The sequence below is a fragment of the Henckelia pumila genome, chromosome 2 (genome assembly GCF_033568475.1).
Source record: "Henckelia pumila isolate YLH828 chromosome 2, ASM3356847v2, whole genome shotgun sequence".
NCBI lineage: Eukaryota > Viridiplantae > Streptophyta > Magnoliopsida > Lamiales > Gesneriaceae > Henckelia > Henckelia pumila.
Genome location: NC_133121.1, coordinates 17,406,709 through 17,423,058, shown reverse-complemented (window position 1 = coordinate 17,423,058; position 16,350 = coordinate 17,406,709). Strand labels below are relative to the sequence as shown.

The following is a 16,350-nucleotide window of genomic DNA, read 5'->3' as shown; positions in this document are numbered from 1 at the left end:
TTGAGTTTATATACTATTCTTCGTGGTTTTTTCTTCGGTCTTTACAATCTTGAAGCATCCCACGGTGCTGACATTGGATTGATAAATGTCATCTCTACCAACATTTTCATATCACCGCACTCTGTCTCAATTTACCTTAAAGCTAAACCTCTCAGTGACGTGTTTGGTGAAATTTGCAATTTTTATTTTGCTAAAATTTTTCCTGGTCAACCTCTTCGTTTCTCGGATTTTTCAATCAACCAATCAAATAAAATAACTTATTTAATACTTAACATAATTATAAATATCTATGTTAATTTTTTCATTTCATTCAAATTACATTAATTATATATGGTAAAAAAAAGTATAATAAAAAATTACACACATACACACACATATGGTTAGTCTATGCTACATCGGAAGTGTTTCACCCCCTAATTCAACACCATTAGATCATGTGGATCCCTTGTATTTTTTATGAAAATTGACATATGTGTGGATGCTTCAATGACTAATATTTGACCACATCATGGGGAAGAAGTACTTCAGGTGTAGCATAAAATAATCTCACACACATATATATAATCACGCAACGCGCATGTGAGAAAGCTATTAATAATTATGTATCTCAAATCAATGTTTGTTTCTTTAAAATATATTATTATTTCATTTTAAAAATATATATATATTTTGCAGTTTTTATATTATTCAATCTGATATTGTATTTCATTTTGTATGTCATTGTATTTATTTGCATTCGTATTTATACTATTGTTTTTCTGTTTTAATTGTTTATTTAGTTTCGTTAATTCGTGTGAACAGACTCTGAAAGAACTTCCGACCGAGTTTTTCATGCTTAATGCACTATAATGGAACACACAAATCGTCTTATCAATGATAAATTGATCCCCAAAAAAGGAAAAATACATCATGATTAAAGAACCATGCTCAATATCCCAACTAAGGGTGTTCACGGTTCGGATAACCGCCCGAACCGAACCGAAACTGAAAATACGATTTGAACCGAAAACCGAACCGTTAATTCAGTTTGGTTTCGGATTTTCAGTTTTCGGTTTAGTTCAGTTCGGTTCGGTTTTATCCCGCGGTTAACCGAACTGAACCGATTTTTTTTTCTTTTTTGTATTTGAATTCTTTATTAATCAATTAATATTTGGTATGGATTAGTATTAATGCATTTTACACGTATTTGCATTATATATTTTATTATTTTTTATAAATTCATAAATTATAATTATTGAAATTTAAAACGTTAGCAGTTTATTTGTTCTTAGTGTAGTTATTTTCAAATACATTATTTGAAGTAGTAAATCACAAATATTTGATTGAATCAATTGTTAAATTTTCCAAAAAATTATTCATTAACAGAATATGTAAAAATATTGTAATTCGGTTCTGTTTTCGGTTCGGAGTTTGGGAGAACCACAATTTTGGTTTATATATCCAAAAAACCAGTTTAGTTCAGGCGGTTTGAATCGAATGAACACAGAACACCCCTAATTATTCCCAACATACACTAAACTCTCTCCCTGGTATTTGCTCATATCCTGAACCTCTTCATCGGAGAAAAAAATTCCCGAAGAATTCTTATACAAAAGCATATCCTTCGGCGCTAGCTGTTCTTCTCCGACCAGGAAGCTTTTTCGTAATGTTCGCGGAGAAGACGACATAAAGTCAGCGGCATAAGATTTCTTTTCACCATCCGAAGGGTCCGGGTCCGGCGCCGTCGAGCTGCCGTGGTGAAGGGGTAGACGCCTAGGGTTTCCTTCGAGCATGGAGAGAATTTGGTTATTCTATGAAGTGATAATCTTGCATGTGCACCTCAATAATAATTAAATAAAATGTAATTGATAAATTCTTTTAATAAAATGTGGGTTTGTGGTAGTCTGGTAGAAAACATATGGATGAAACGTAAGTTTGTGGGATAGATTATATTAGGATTCTAGAAACACATAATCTTTCATGATTAATTTATATGTAATTCATGTAAACTAGTTTGCATTTGTTCTTTAGTTGATGTACACTGTTTTAGACTAAATTTTTTATTAATAAAATTTGTAGTTGGTAGAAGCTCCTTCTAACGCATGCTTGGGTTCAAAACCAAGTGGGAGCAATAATATATAGACAGATTTGTTATTTTAAATTTTTAAAGAAAATGAGAGTCATGTAACACCTTAAATTTCACGACCATCTCCATTGTACCGATATAAGTCTTTTTCTTATATCCTTATTCATACGCACCCTAAAAAGCTTCCAAATGGACAACTCATCCTATAATTACTCCAAGTCAACACTTAATTTTGGAGTTCGTAGATGAACTTTCAAAAAAAATATACATCTTTTTAATATTATTAGTTAGAGATATCAATTCGGACTGACCCATCTTGGTCTGCCATTAAGCGGGGTTGGACGGGACGGTTCACCATCTTGATGGGTTGGAAACCCTAACCCTATCCAACCCATCATAGGTTGCATGTTAAGGCCAACCTTTCGAAATAAAAAAAAAATTATACATGTTGTGAAAAAGTAAAAAAAAAAAAGATAAAACCTCAAAAACTCAAAATATATCAAACTCCACACTTTATAATTCTTCTCTTTTCAATTGTTTTTCATCACAAATGTTGAGGCCTATTTATAGATCCTCAATTGAGAATTGTCTAAAAATAAATATGTCATCACTTACATAATAAAAAATTAAAACATCATCACATATATATAATATATTATTTTCAACACTCCTCCTTGTGATGATAATGATCGTGATACAATGATTGTCTTCATTACGTGTTTTTATGATGTCTCGTTAAAAATCTTACTAGAAAAAACTCTTTGGGATAAAAACCATAGTAAGGAAAAAAATAGTGCAGTACGTAAACTCCTCCTCATGTTAACACGAGTGATTCTTCACATATTTTGTAGATTGCGCATCCTAATGTTGTATCTATTCTTTCTGAATATTGCCATAGAAAGTGCCTTAGTAAAGAGATCTGATGAGTTTTCACTTGATTGAATAAAACAAATATTAACGTCTTTATTCTTCTCAAGCTCTTTAGTGAATGCAAAGAACTTGGTGGAATATGTTTAGTTCTGTCGCTTTTGATGTATCCTTCTTTCATTTGAGCAACACATGCAGCATTATCTTCGTATAGTGTCACCGGCTCCTTGTCTACTGATAATCCACAAGAAATTTGGATATGTTGTGTCATTGATTTAAGTCACGCACATTCACGACTTGCATCATATAATGCAATAATCTCGGCGTGATTTGATGAAATTGTTACAACTGTTTGTTTTTGTGAACGCCAAAAAATTGCAGTGCCTCTACGAGTAAATACATATCCAGTTTGGAAACGTGCTTTATGTGGATCAGATAAGTATCCAGCATTAGCATAACCAGTTATACTTTGATTGGTCTCTTTTGAATACAAAAGTCTCAAATATGTTGTTCCTCGTAGATAACAGAATATATGTTTAATTCCGTTCTAGTGCCTTTTTGTTAGACATGAGCTAAATCTTGTCAATAAATTTACAGCAAAAGATATATCAGGTCTTATACAATTTGGAAGATACATAAGAGCACCAATGACATTTAGATATGGTACCTCTGGACCAACTGGACCAAGAATAACTTCACCATCTTCACATGGAAGGAATGGATCATTTTTTATGTTTAATGGTCTAACAACCATTGGAGTACTTAAAGGATTTGATTTATCCATATTAAAATGTTTAAGGACTTTTTCTGTATAATTTGACTGGTGAACAAAAATTCCACATTCTTTTTGTTCGATTTGTAAGGTCCTTCATTTCGAATTTTTCTTTTAAGTATAATATAACTTCTTGAATTTCCTTATTCATTCCAATGATGTTTAAATCATCAACATATACACCAATAGTTACACATCCAGATGTTATTTTTTATGAAAACACAAGGGCATATTGTATCATTTACATATTCTTTTTTCATCAAGTGCTCACTTAACCGATTATACCACATTCGGCCAGATTGCTTTAACCCATATAATGATCTTTACAATTTCACATAATAAAATTCTTTGGGTTTTGAGCTTTGTGCTTCAGGCCTCTTAAATCCTTGAAGGATTTTCATGTATATATTACTATCAAGTGATCCGTATAAGTAAGCTGTAACAACATCCATAAGACGCATTTTCAAACTTTCAGACACTGCCAAACTAATCAAATCTCGAAACTTAATTGCATCCATAACGGGAGAATACGTTTTTTCATAATCAATCTCAGGCCTTTGAGAAAAACCTTGTGCAATAAGTCGAGCTTTGTTGCATGTTTTTCGCTTGCAAGCGTACGATGTCAAGATTTAATATAAAAAAATGAGTCAAAGTCGATCTCACAGAGAATGAATAAAATGATATTATATTAAATAACTGTAACTAATAAAATCTTAATCCTATGTAGAGCTACGAAGATGGTTTGAGTTTAATAAAACTAAAATTTTGCAAAAAATAAAATTAAATAACCACGAGTTCACAAGAAAAAAATTCAATAGGAGATGATCGTTAGAGGTTCGACTTTACTTGAATCTTCACCACAATTTATTTCTAATGATTTCTTAATTACAAATTCTTCCAGTTTACTAGCCAAGAATCCCTATTATTTTCTACTACCTCTCTCAAGTGTAAAGCAGAAATTCATATCTAATAGCAAACTCAATATTTATATCAAAGTTTAGATATAAATCCGGTAAACAACACAATAATTTTTACTATGGATTCAATGGATCAATAGGCCTCTCGAACTCAATAAAAACCAACGATGTATTTTCCTACCGTCCTATTCAAAATCGTCTCTCTCGAGTGCTAGATTTCAAATAAATATAACAATTCAACTAGTGATAAGTTAATTGAACGCAATCAATTCAGGAAAACACAAATAAACCTAATGAAAAATTCTAATATATCAAACAAAATATCACAAACATGGTTTCAAGTCAAGATACGTCGTCCCTCTAGATAAAGGAATTATTTCATAACAAAAATAAAAATCAAACAAAGCATGTTCTTGAACATCATTAAAAAATTAGGAGAAAGAACGAAATAAAAACAAAAGTAGATGATGCTTCTCCGTCTCCGAAAGTTGCTTCGTCTGTCTTCGTGCCAAGAATGATTCTTATCACTTCTCCTTGGTATCTAGCCGTCTCTAGCCTTCAAAAACTAATGCAAACCCTCAATAATACTCTGATATATGCCAAAGAGTCCTTTTAAAGTTTGATATTAAAAGTTTCCAAAAAAAGGATACTTCAGACGCGAGAGCGCCACCCTTGGGCGCAGGTGAGCCGCATTTTTTGTTCCAGGGCGTAGGTGCGTTATCCTCAGGTGCAGGTGCGCTATCCTCAGGTGCAGGTGCGCAATACTTGGGTGCAGGTGTACTGATCGCCGATAATTTTCTCAAAAATAAGAGCTACAGGGCGCGGGTGCGCCGGTTCAGGGTGTAGCAAACCCAGCTTGCGCAGCATTCTTGCAAAAATCATATCATGAGTTCTAGCTATTGGATCAAGCTGAAATTCTGACAACAGCTTTAAAACATCCTAAAATATTTTTTAACGGTGGAGATCAGATTTAGATGTCTATTGCAGCTCTAGTAATTTTGTAAACTTGGAGCTCCGTAATTACATTTTCCGCCTCTTCTCGGTACTTTTCCTCCGATCCTTGCATCTCACAAAAACAACAAGAAGTACGCATAAAATCCACTCGATACATCACAAAAGTCAAGTCAAATCATATGTAAATTAAGTGCATAAAATGCACTTATCAAGCTTTATATCTTAATACTTCATTTTACTCATTTCGCTTTCGAACAAAAACTCATTATCCAACAAGTTTTACAACTTCAGGCGTAAGGACTATAGATCCAAAAACGCTACGTTTATTTAGCAAATCCAATTCAACCTGGATAGAATCTTTCCATTTTACCCAAACAAGTTTTCGATGTCTTCAATTCCTTTTTATATCATCCTTAGAAGCCAAACAATTAACCCTACGATGCAGACTCCAAACTTTCCAAAACTCCAATTTTTTCCATACAGACGAACAGACGCAGATGCGGTCATTATCACGCGCAAATGCGCGTGATTTGTTCTTTAACGATTCTTCATCAGCGCAGATGCGCCTCCCATCCTCCGCAGCTGCGCTTCACGCACAATTCTCAAACGGCGCATATACGGCTCTTCCGTAGCGCATATGCGCTTGAATTAAACCAATTTCTCTGTTTTTTTACGCAGACTTCCCGTCCTTGTAATGCAGCTGCGCGTCTCAATCTTCAAGTTTCTGGAATTTCCCTCAGAAGCGCAATGGACAGAGCAGCTGCGCAATAATCTCTCTAATTTTTCTCAACTCTGCTTGTATATTAAAAATTCTTCACAATTTCTTCTTTTCTCCAACAAATTACAACTCTCCTACATAAACATAAACAACAACAAAAACGCATGAATCCGCTCCAAACACATCCAAACTCAGTTAAAATCATGAATAAATTAAGTGCATAAAATACACTTATCAAATTTCCCCAAACTTGAATCTTGTTCGTCCCGAACAAAACAACTCAAAACTTGCTCAATCAACCATTCAAACTCCAAAACAAACACACTCCATAACAACACGAACTCATGAAATACTATGGATCAGCTGGCCTCAGAATTACTTTTAAGAATTATTAAAATCAGCTCATATGCTCCATCAACCACTAAAAACAACTCAAGTAATGGTTAGTCTTGTAAGCTCAAAAACTCCACAACTCATATTTCAAATCACTTTTATCCAAGTCCAATTCACACATTCATAGATCACGAGGTCTTTTTCAGGTTAACATAGGATCAAAAAATTTTTTTAAGGATATTCAAACAACGAAAGAAAACACTCACAATCAGGTTATTTCAAAGAATAGTGTGTGCGTGTTTCGGCTAAAAATTCATATTCATTAAAAGTGTCAATCAATCATCCATAGTCTAAATTCTCGCAACCCTTATACACTAGTATATTGGGCGACTGTGACTCGGTCAATAGGACTTAATTGGTTTGTAACGTAAGGCCTGGGTTATAGCTACAAATGAAGGATAACAGTTCAAAGAAGAGAGTAAGTTCTAACCACTCAACAAATTCCAACTTCTCTTATTTCTCACTTTCACTCAGCTTCGTCTCATCACTGATTTTTTTTTTACTCTTTTCATTCTTTTCTTTCTTTTCAACTTTGCACAACTTTTCACTACACTTTCTTTTCTTTTCAGCCTTTTACTTTCAACTTTTTTTTTCAACTCATCATTCCACATTTCAATATCACATTAGGAGCATGTAAATTCTCACACTTAAAACTTACTTTCTTTAAGGTAGTAATTAGTGTTTAGGCTATTCATCATGTAGTGAATGTAGGACCTTGAAAAGATGCCGAATGGGGGTTTATCACACGTTTGCACGCATGCCATTCGTTTTTCAATTAAGCTCAAACAAGGTACTAGGGATAATATGCATCAATAGGTAACTTGAAAGGCACAAAAGAGATCAAAAAAATTTCCTAAATCATTTCTAAGTCACAGTTATGCCCGTATTTCTCCTCGAAGGATGTACGAACTAGTTCTAGACAATCTCAATTCACAATCACATCACATGAATTTTTCATCAGTGCAGAAAAGGAGCAATCATCAGTAGTAAACGATGATCTTCAACAAGAATTCAGAACATGTACCTAAAGTACTCATGTATCTTGTGAAAGCTCAAAGGGCAACTAAGGATATATTTCAACAAAATTTAGGCCCAAAAGATCCAAACACGCCTCAATCATATCTATGTTTGCATATTTCAAACTCAAACTCAAGTAAAAAATCACAAAGTGAAATCACAGAGTGTATAAGAAACCAGTTCAGAGTTAGTAAGACAAGGATAAATTTTAGAAAAATTTATCAACATTGGCCAATTTTTCCAATTCTTTCTCAACTTCGTATTTACGACTCAAAAACTCCAAAAACTCTTAAATTCTCAAAACACTAGAGCAAATCAGATCAACGCAAGCAAAACAACAATCAACTCAACAAAATTCACAGAATTGAACACCCCCCAAACTTAGGTACAATCATTATCCCTAATGATTGAAAACAGTAAAAAGAACACGGGACATGTACCTATGATACCGAGCGTCAGGACTCGGCATCCATATCATCATCATCTCCACTATCACCAGAACAATAATCTCCAGAAATTGATGTATGTGACCAGGACGATGGAGCAGGATAAGCAGGATCAGAGGTCCAGCTGGAGGAAAACGCTGAGCAAGAACGGTGTGGAAATCATGCACATAAGCCATGTGCTGCCGCGTCATATCCCAATAGGACGTCATACGTCATTCCAAGGCAGTAAATCGATCAAAAACAGCTTGCTCAAAAGGTGAAAACTGATGCTGCTCAGTGGTAGGCTGCGAAGGCTGTGGCATAGGCTGGATGGGTTGTGGCAAAGGCTGTATAGGTGGTGGCATAGGCTCATCATCATCATGAGGTAACTATCTGCCATTTTCCCGTCTCAAGGGTCCAACAAGATCAATCAAATCTCGTGGCGATAAGATCAGCTCATTGTTGTCCCAAACTATGCCAGCACATTTACAAAGGGTTGTAATGACCGAAGGATGAACCAAGCTAAGGGTGGTGGCACCCTTTATAACATCGACGATAGAATCTTGAATAATACGTCCCACATCCATTCTCTTCCCAGTTACAATACAATAGACAAGAGTTGCTCGATTTTTTGTAACATCAAATGTGTGACTAGATGGAAGCATCCGAGCCGCGACAAATTCATGCCAATTATTAGCCTCCCGGTTTAGAAATCTCGATCGGAACGTGAGAGGACACATTTGATTATTAACCTTCCAAGTGTCCTCATCCGAGCACAAGGTGCGAATCACAAGTTCAGCTAGAAACTCTCCGCTCTTGAATTCACGATACTGATCACTCGATTCACCGAGCATGTTATAAAGAGCGTTGATCATTTTTCTGTCAAATTGCACCCAACACCCTCGCACTTTCACTTTATAATTATCGTGATTGACCATCATATTTGCATAGAACTCACGGACGATGGACATAACCGCATCATTCGGGATTTTCACAAAATCCTCCCAACCTCATCGTCGTGCATTCAACTAATGCGGTAGAATTATACTCACGAATGTTCATACCCCGCTCCCGATGAATGTTCTTCTCAAGTAGCTTGGAATAATTCTCAGCCGCCGTAGCGTCACAAAAATGCTTCTTGTCATAAGAGGCAGCCGACGAAGAAGAGGCGAGGGCACCTTTGCCTTTTTTTTTAGGAGGCATATTCTCAGTCAAACATGGCACAACAATTCGATTCAGTAGTTCATAAATTCTCCACAAAGCACAATCCACAATTTAACAATGCACCAATTCTTTTGGATAATTTATCGAATACGTTGTACACAATCCCCTAAACCATTCTTCTTCCTCTACTTTGAACCAAAAATACCAAAAAGTAGAGATTATAGCCAATTACCAGATTAAAAATAACCCAGCGTTAGGAAAAGAGCAGAAATCCTCGAAGTATGGTGAAGTTGGAATCGGTCCGGAGAAACCCGAAGTTCTGGAATCGGCTTGAATATATGGGGATTTGAATGTATAATTGGAGACCCAATTTCCACGTCCAGAATAAGTTTGACAATGAGCAGGGGACGTAGTATGTGCACATGGCGATGGGCTCTTGAAGATCAGGAGATATGTATATGCGAGATGAAGGGAAAAGGAAAAGAACCCTGTCTCTTTTTATTTGATGGTGTGGAGGTTCTCAGACACGCTTTTAAAAGAAAGACTGGCGCATATGCGTGAATCTGGGGTGCAGATGCGGTGAGGGAGGGCGCAGATGCGGTGAATTTCGTCCAAAGGTTTTGGAATTTGGCGCAGATGGGCCGTGTAGAAAGCGCAGATGCGCGTCTTTTTTTGGAAGAGGAATTGGCGCAGACGCGGTGTGTGAGGGCGCAGATGCACAATATAATATCAAATTCCTTGTCTTTTTGCGCTGTTGCGCATTTGTAATCAAGCAGCTGCGCTTATTCCATTCAATATGATCGTGAACCTGTACCAAAATTCTGAAAAGAAAATTAAATACCATTAAAAAGAAAATTACAAAATAAAAGAAAATTTTAACGCTCATAAAATAAATTAAAGCAATAAACATGGGTTGCCTCCCAAGAAGCGCTTGGTTTATAGTCATCAGCCCGACTTTCACCAGACTTATGCAGGGTCTTTGAGCACCGTGCTCTCAGCACTTAGTACTTCGTTGCCAAAATAGTGTTTAACCCTTTGCCCGTTCACCTTGAATGTCCTTCCATCTATACATCAAAACTCAATAGAGCCATGCGGATACACTGTCTCCACAGTAAATGGCCCAGACCATCGTGACTTCAATTTTCCTGGAAACAGTTTCAATCGAGAGTTAAACAACAATACTTTCTGACCTTATTCGAATTCCCGCGGTACAATGTGTTTGTCATGTCATTTCTTTGTTTGCTCCTTGTAGATCTTGGCATTCTCATATGCTTCGCTTCGAAATTCATCAAATTCATTCAACTGTAATTTCCGCAACTCCCTGGATACTTCAAGATCCATGTTCAGCTTCTTGACAGCCCAAAACTCATTGTGTTCCAACTCCAATGGCAAATAACATGCCTTACCGAACACCAACCTATAGGGCGACATCACAATATGTGTTTTGAATGCAGTGCGGTAGGCCCATAAAGCGTCATCCAGCTTGATTGTCCAATCTTTTCTATTCGTCTTAACCGTTTTCTCCAAAATTTGCTTGATTTCCCGGTTAGAGAACTCCGCCTGACCATTGGTTTGGGGATGGTATGCGCACGCCTTATGCCTGACACCATACTTAGTGAGCAAGGTATTAAAAATTTTATTGCAAAAGTGCGTACCTTTGTCATTGATTATTGCTCGTGGAGTTCCGAACCTCGTAAAAATATTCTTTAGCAGAAACTGTACTACAACACGAGCATCATTAGTAGAGGTGGCAATTGCTTTCATTCATTTCGACACATAATCGACTGCTAGTAAGATATAAGTATAACCAAAAGAAGGGGAAAAGGACCCATAAAATCAATACCCCATGCATCAAATAACTCCACTTCTAAAATATTTGTGAGAGATAATTCATGCTTTCTAGATATATTCCCCGTTCTCTGACACTTATCGCATGATTTCACCAAGGTGAAACTATCTCTGAACAAAGTAGGACAATAAAAACTAGATTTTAGTACCTTAGCCGCAGTCCGTGTTGCTCCAAAGTTACCTCCATAAGGTGAGGAATGACATTGATCTAGGATTTCTTGTGCTTCTTGACCCGCCACACATCGCCTAATCACTTGATCGGCACAACGCTTGAAAACATATGGGTCATCCCACAAGTAGAACTTAACGTCATGGAAAAATTTATTTTTCTGATGTCGGTTCAAATATGGAGGCATAGTATAACACGACAAAAAATTAGCGATATCAGAAAACCATGGGATATGTGAACTTACCTGAAAGATATGTTCATCCGAAAACAATTCTTTTATGCTTTCCTCCTCCTTAACATCTTCTAGCTCCAATCTCGACAAGTGGTCAGTAACCTGATTTTCGCTACCCTTCTTATCCTTGATCTCAAAATCAAATTCTTGTAGAAGTAGAATCCACCTTATCAAGCGTGGATTGACATCCTTCTTGGCAAATAAGTAGCGAATCGCTGCATGGTCAGTATAAACAACTACTTTAGTGCCAATTAAATATGGACGAAATTTATCAAATGCAAAAACTACTGCCAACATCTCCTTTTCTGTAGTAGTGTAATTTTGCTGTGCAGCATCCATGGTGCGACTCTCATAATAGATGGCTCGAAACATCTTATCTCTTCGCTGGCCCAACACAGCCCCCACTGCATAATCACTAGCATCACACATCAGCTCAAAAGGCTCCTTCCAATCCGGCACAATCATGATGGGTGCTGTGATCAACGCCGTCTTGATATTCTCGAAGGCCTGCAAAAAATCATCATCAAATATGAATGTAGAATCTTTTTCAAGTAAATTACATAGGGTTTTAGTGATTTTAGAAAAATCCTTGATGAATCATCGATAAAACCCCGCATGTCCTAAGAAACTTCTGATGCCCTTGATATTCTTCAGAGGTGGAAGCTTCTCAATGGAAACCACTTTGGCTCGATCCACCTCTAATCAATTTGATGACACTTTATGTCCAAGGACAATGCCTTCTTGAACCATAAAGTGACATTTCTCCCAATTAAGAACTAGGTTCTTTTCTTGACATCTCTGCAACACAAGGGAAAGGTTATTCAAACAGTGATCAAAAGATGACCCAAAGACTGAAAAATCATCCATAAATATTTCCATCACATCCTCCACCATATCTGCAAAAATGGCCATCATGCATCGCTGGAATGTCGCCGGAGCATTACACAAGCCAAAAGTCATCCTCCTGAAAGCAAGCGTGCCATAGGGACACGTAAAAGTAGTCTTCTCCTGATCCTCCGATGCAATAGCAATTTGATTATAGTCTGAATAACCATCTAAGAAACAGTAGCAATAACCAGCAAGTCTATCAAGCATTTGATCAATGAAAGGAAGTGGAAAATGATCCTTACGAGTAGCTTTGTTCAAATTCCTATAATCTATACAAACTCGCCAGCCAGTTACTGTCCGTGTGGATATTAACTCATTATTTTCATTTTTAACCACAGTAATCCCACCTTTCTTAGGCACCACTTGAACAGGAGACACCCAACTACTATCAGAAATATCATATATCACACCCGCATTTAACAATTTTAAAACTTCTTTCTTAACAACTTCTTTCATAGCGGGATTCAACCGTCACTGATGGTCAACATAAGGAGTATAAGATTTTTCCATCAAAATTTTATGCATGCAGATTGTTGTACTAATACCCTTAATATCAAAAATTGACCATCCTAAGGCAGTTTTAAAATTTCGCAAGACTCTCAACAACTTATCCTTTTCTACTTCAGACAGATGAATAGAAATAATAACAGGACACGTATAATTCTCACCAAGGAATGCATAACATAGATGTGCAGGAAATTCTTTAAGATCATGAGTTTCAGTCGATACCTCTAGTGCACTATTTTCCAATGCTTCAGATTCCTTAGTGCTCACCACGTTTTCTTTCGGAGCTCCCTCGAGGAATGCTTCTTGTTCATGTAGCTCTCAATATTCTTTCTTATCAACTGCCTCATCAGCCACCAAACATCTTTCTAGTGAATCATTAATTCTTGTACATGAAAAAGAATTATGAGAATCAATAACTTCAATACTTTTACATGTACTTACCTCGTTTGGGCCCCTCATGGTGTGAAAAATATTGAAAATCACAGCTTTACCACCAACTCGAAGTGTGAGCTCTCCCTTGTTGACATCTATTAGCGCTCTAGAAGTAGCCAAAAAAGGTCTCCCAAAAATCAAGGGAGTTTCTTCATCCTCATCCATGTCCAAAATCACGAACTCTGCTGGAAATATGAACTTGTTGACCTTCACCAGAACATCCTCCACAATACCTCTTGGGTATATGATACTTCGATCTGCCAGCTGTAATGTGATGGTGGTCGCCCTGACTTCCCCAAGCTCCAAAGTCCTGTAAACAGAAAAAGACATCAAATTTATACTTGCTCCAAGATCACATAAAACTCTATTTACTTTATAACCACCAATAAAACAAGGAATAGTAAAACTCCCTAGATCCTTAAGCTTTTGTGGCAACTTTTTTATGTAAGATTGCACTGCACTCTTCTGTCAGGTTTACCACTTCATTGTCTTGAAATCTTCTCTTCTTAGACATCACATCTTTGATGAACTTGGCATAGTTGGGCATTTGTTCCAGAGCATATGCAAACGGAATATTGATGTGTATTTTCTTGAAAATGTCTAGGAACTTGGAAAACTGCTCATCAAGTGCTTTCTTTTTGAACCGCTGTGGGTAAGGAAGATGTGGCTTGTACATTAGTTTTGAGTCTGATTCTTTATTTTTCTCTGTAACAATTTCCTCCTCAACTACTTGTTCTTCAGCTTCCTTGACTTTGTCCTGCTCCTCTCTTCTTTCATCAGCTGCTAATTTCTTACCACTTCTTAACTCCACCGCTTTGCATTGATCTTTTGGATTCACTTCAGTATTGCTGGGAAACTTCCCTTGATTCTGATCCTTCAAAGCAGTTGCAAGTTGCCCAATCTGTGTTTTCATGGATTTCATCATAGCCCCCAAACTGCACATATGTGTCTCCATGTTGTCCATTAGATTCTCAGTCCTCGACATCCTCTTGTTAGATTCATTGACATATGTAGAGACAATATCCTCCAAAGACGCCTTTCCTTCACCTTGTTTGTATTGAATCCCGGAGGGGGATTCAACACATTTTTGTTGTTGGCATAGGAAAAATTTTCATGGTTACGTAAACTAGGATGATAAGTATTGGGAGGAGGGTTACCTCGATAATTTTCATAGCCTCTGGGATTTATATACTGAGCCTCCTCAGGTAGATGAGATTCTTCGATGGCAACTGACACACCTGATGGACCTGTTACACTCACTTTATTTAACGCAGCAACTTGTGTAGTCAACACATAATTGTGCAGTGATGAAAGTGAGAGGATCAACACTGTACACTCGCTTCTTGACTCCCATGCGTTCAGATGGCCATTGATAACTATTGATGGTCATTTGTTCCAGCATCTCATAGGCCTGAATAGGGTCCTTAGAAAATATGGTACCACCAGCAGCAGAGTCCACTGACATTCTTGTAGGCATGTTCAACCATTGTAGAAAAGCTCGATTTCTTCCCAATCTGCAAAATTATGGTTAGGACAACGCCTCAACAAATATTTATACCTTTCCCATGCCTCATATAGTTGTTCTGAATTATGCTGATGAAGGTGCTGATCTCAATCTTCAATTGAGTGAATTTGGCCGGTGGAAAATACTTCGCTAAAAATTACACAGTCATGTCCTCCCAAGTAGTTATGCTTCCTAGCGGCAACGACTGCAACCAGCTCCGTGCCTTATCCCTGAGAGAAAAAGGGAACAAGTGTAAACATATAATATCCTCAGAAACACCATTCATTTTTACCGTATCAGTCATCTCCAGGAAAGTGCACAAGTGTAAGTGAGGATCAGCTGTGGCGCTTCCATTGAACTGGTTCTGCTGAACCATGTTGATTAATGCCGGCTTCAACTCAAAGTTGTTGGCATTTATCGTCCCTCGAGCGATTCCAGAGTAGTGAGTCTGGATTGTCGGCCTGAAATGATCTCTGATTGGAACAAAGGGAATTTCATTAACATTTTCTTCAGCCATGTTTTGTTGTTCTTCTCTCTTCGCTCTTCTCAAAGCACATGCAGTTCGCTCGATCTCCAGATCAAAAAGTAAGGAATTTGCACTTTGAGATCTTCGCATAAACTGCAATAAAGAACAAAAGAAATCAATTAGTACTTTAAAATAAAATAAAAGCTCTAAATTAAAACTTAGACTAATTGGTAACAAGACTAAACAAAATCAAAAATTACTCCTCGGCAACGGCGCCAAAAACTTGTTGCAAAATTTACGCTCGTAAGCACACGGTTGTCAAGTTTTAATATTAAATGAGTAAAGTGTCGATCCCACGAGGAGTAATATGAAAATATTCAATACTTGTAATTAAAATAGTCTTAATTTTATTTAGAAAATTAAACTTTAGAGATTTGCAGACAAATTAAATAAATAATGAAGTTTGTAAAGCACACGCACATACAATCCTTAAGAGATTATCAAGTAGAGAGAAATAGTCTAGAGGTTTTGATTTCACCTGGTCTCGACAATATTAATTCCTAATTAATCTATTCTCATTAATTTATTTCAATTAATAACCAATAACACATAGATTATACTATTTCCCTCTCCCGAGTGTCAAATAATGTATCAACTACAGATCAATTCTAATATCCCTATTAAGAATCTACTTGTAGTGATATGTGTAAAACGATGTTCTTTCTAAGCTCTATTAAAGTTATAAACTCTCCCGAGACATATAAACAATTAATAGTGATAATTTTATCGATCCTATTCAAAATCCCCTCTCCCGTGTTTCGGATTCTAAATAAATATAACTAATCAATTTATGGCCAGTAAATTGAAAAGACTTTCAAAACTAGAATCAAAATTAATTTAGAGAAACTCAATTCAATAAAATCAAAAATTCATAAACATGTCTTGACCAGTCTACGTCAACCTCTGGACTTAAAAATTTTAGCTCATAGCAAAATTCAAACACAACCAATTA

The 16,350-nt window shown here is 36.5% G+C and overlaps 1 protein-coding gene across 1 annotated transcript; it reads right to left on the bottom strand.

Moving 5' to 3' along the window:
* Positions 1–10,519: 10,519 nt before the first annotated feature.
* On the bottom strand, positions 10,520–15,248 carry LOC140877291 (uncharacterized). Its single transcript, XM_073280829.1, has 10 exons — positions 15,034–15,248; positions 14,647–14,882; positions 13,830–14,415; positions 13,428–13,678; positions 12,424–12,584; positions 12,289–12,339; positions 11,782–12,048; positions 11,554–11,667; positions 11,290–11,469; positions 10,520–10,903 (listed from the first exon to the last, which is right to left on the bottom strand). The coding sequence occupies exons 1-10, from the start codon at positions 15,246–15,248 to the stop codon at positions 10,520–10,522; spliced, it is 2,445 nt and encodes an 814-aa protein (XP_073136930.1).
* Positions 15,249–16,350: the final 1,102 nt, after the last annotated feature.

Bases quoted from the DNA above. Each gene is read 5' to 3' on its own strand.
- LOC140877291 (XM_073280829.1), bottom strand. From the start codon at position 15,248: ATGGTTCAGCAGAACCAGTTCAATGGAAGCGCCACAGCTGATCCTCAC. The intron at 13,679-13,829 runs GTGCAGTGCAAT...TTCTGTTTACAG, and splicing joins GTGGTAAACCTGACAGAAGA to GACTTTGGAGCTTGGGGAAG. The intron at 11,470-11,553 runs GTAAGTTCACAT...AACCGACATCAG, and splicing joins CGGATGAACATATCTTTCAG to AAAAATAAATTTTTCCATGA.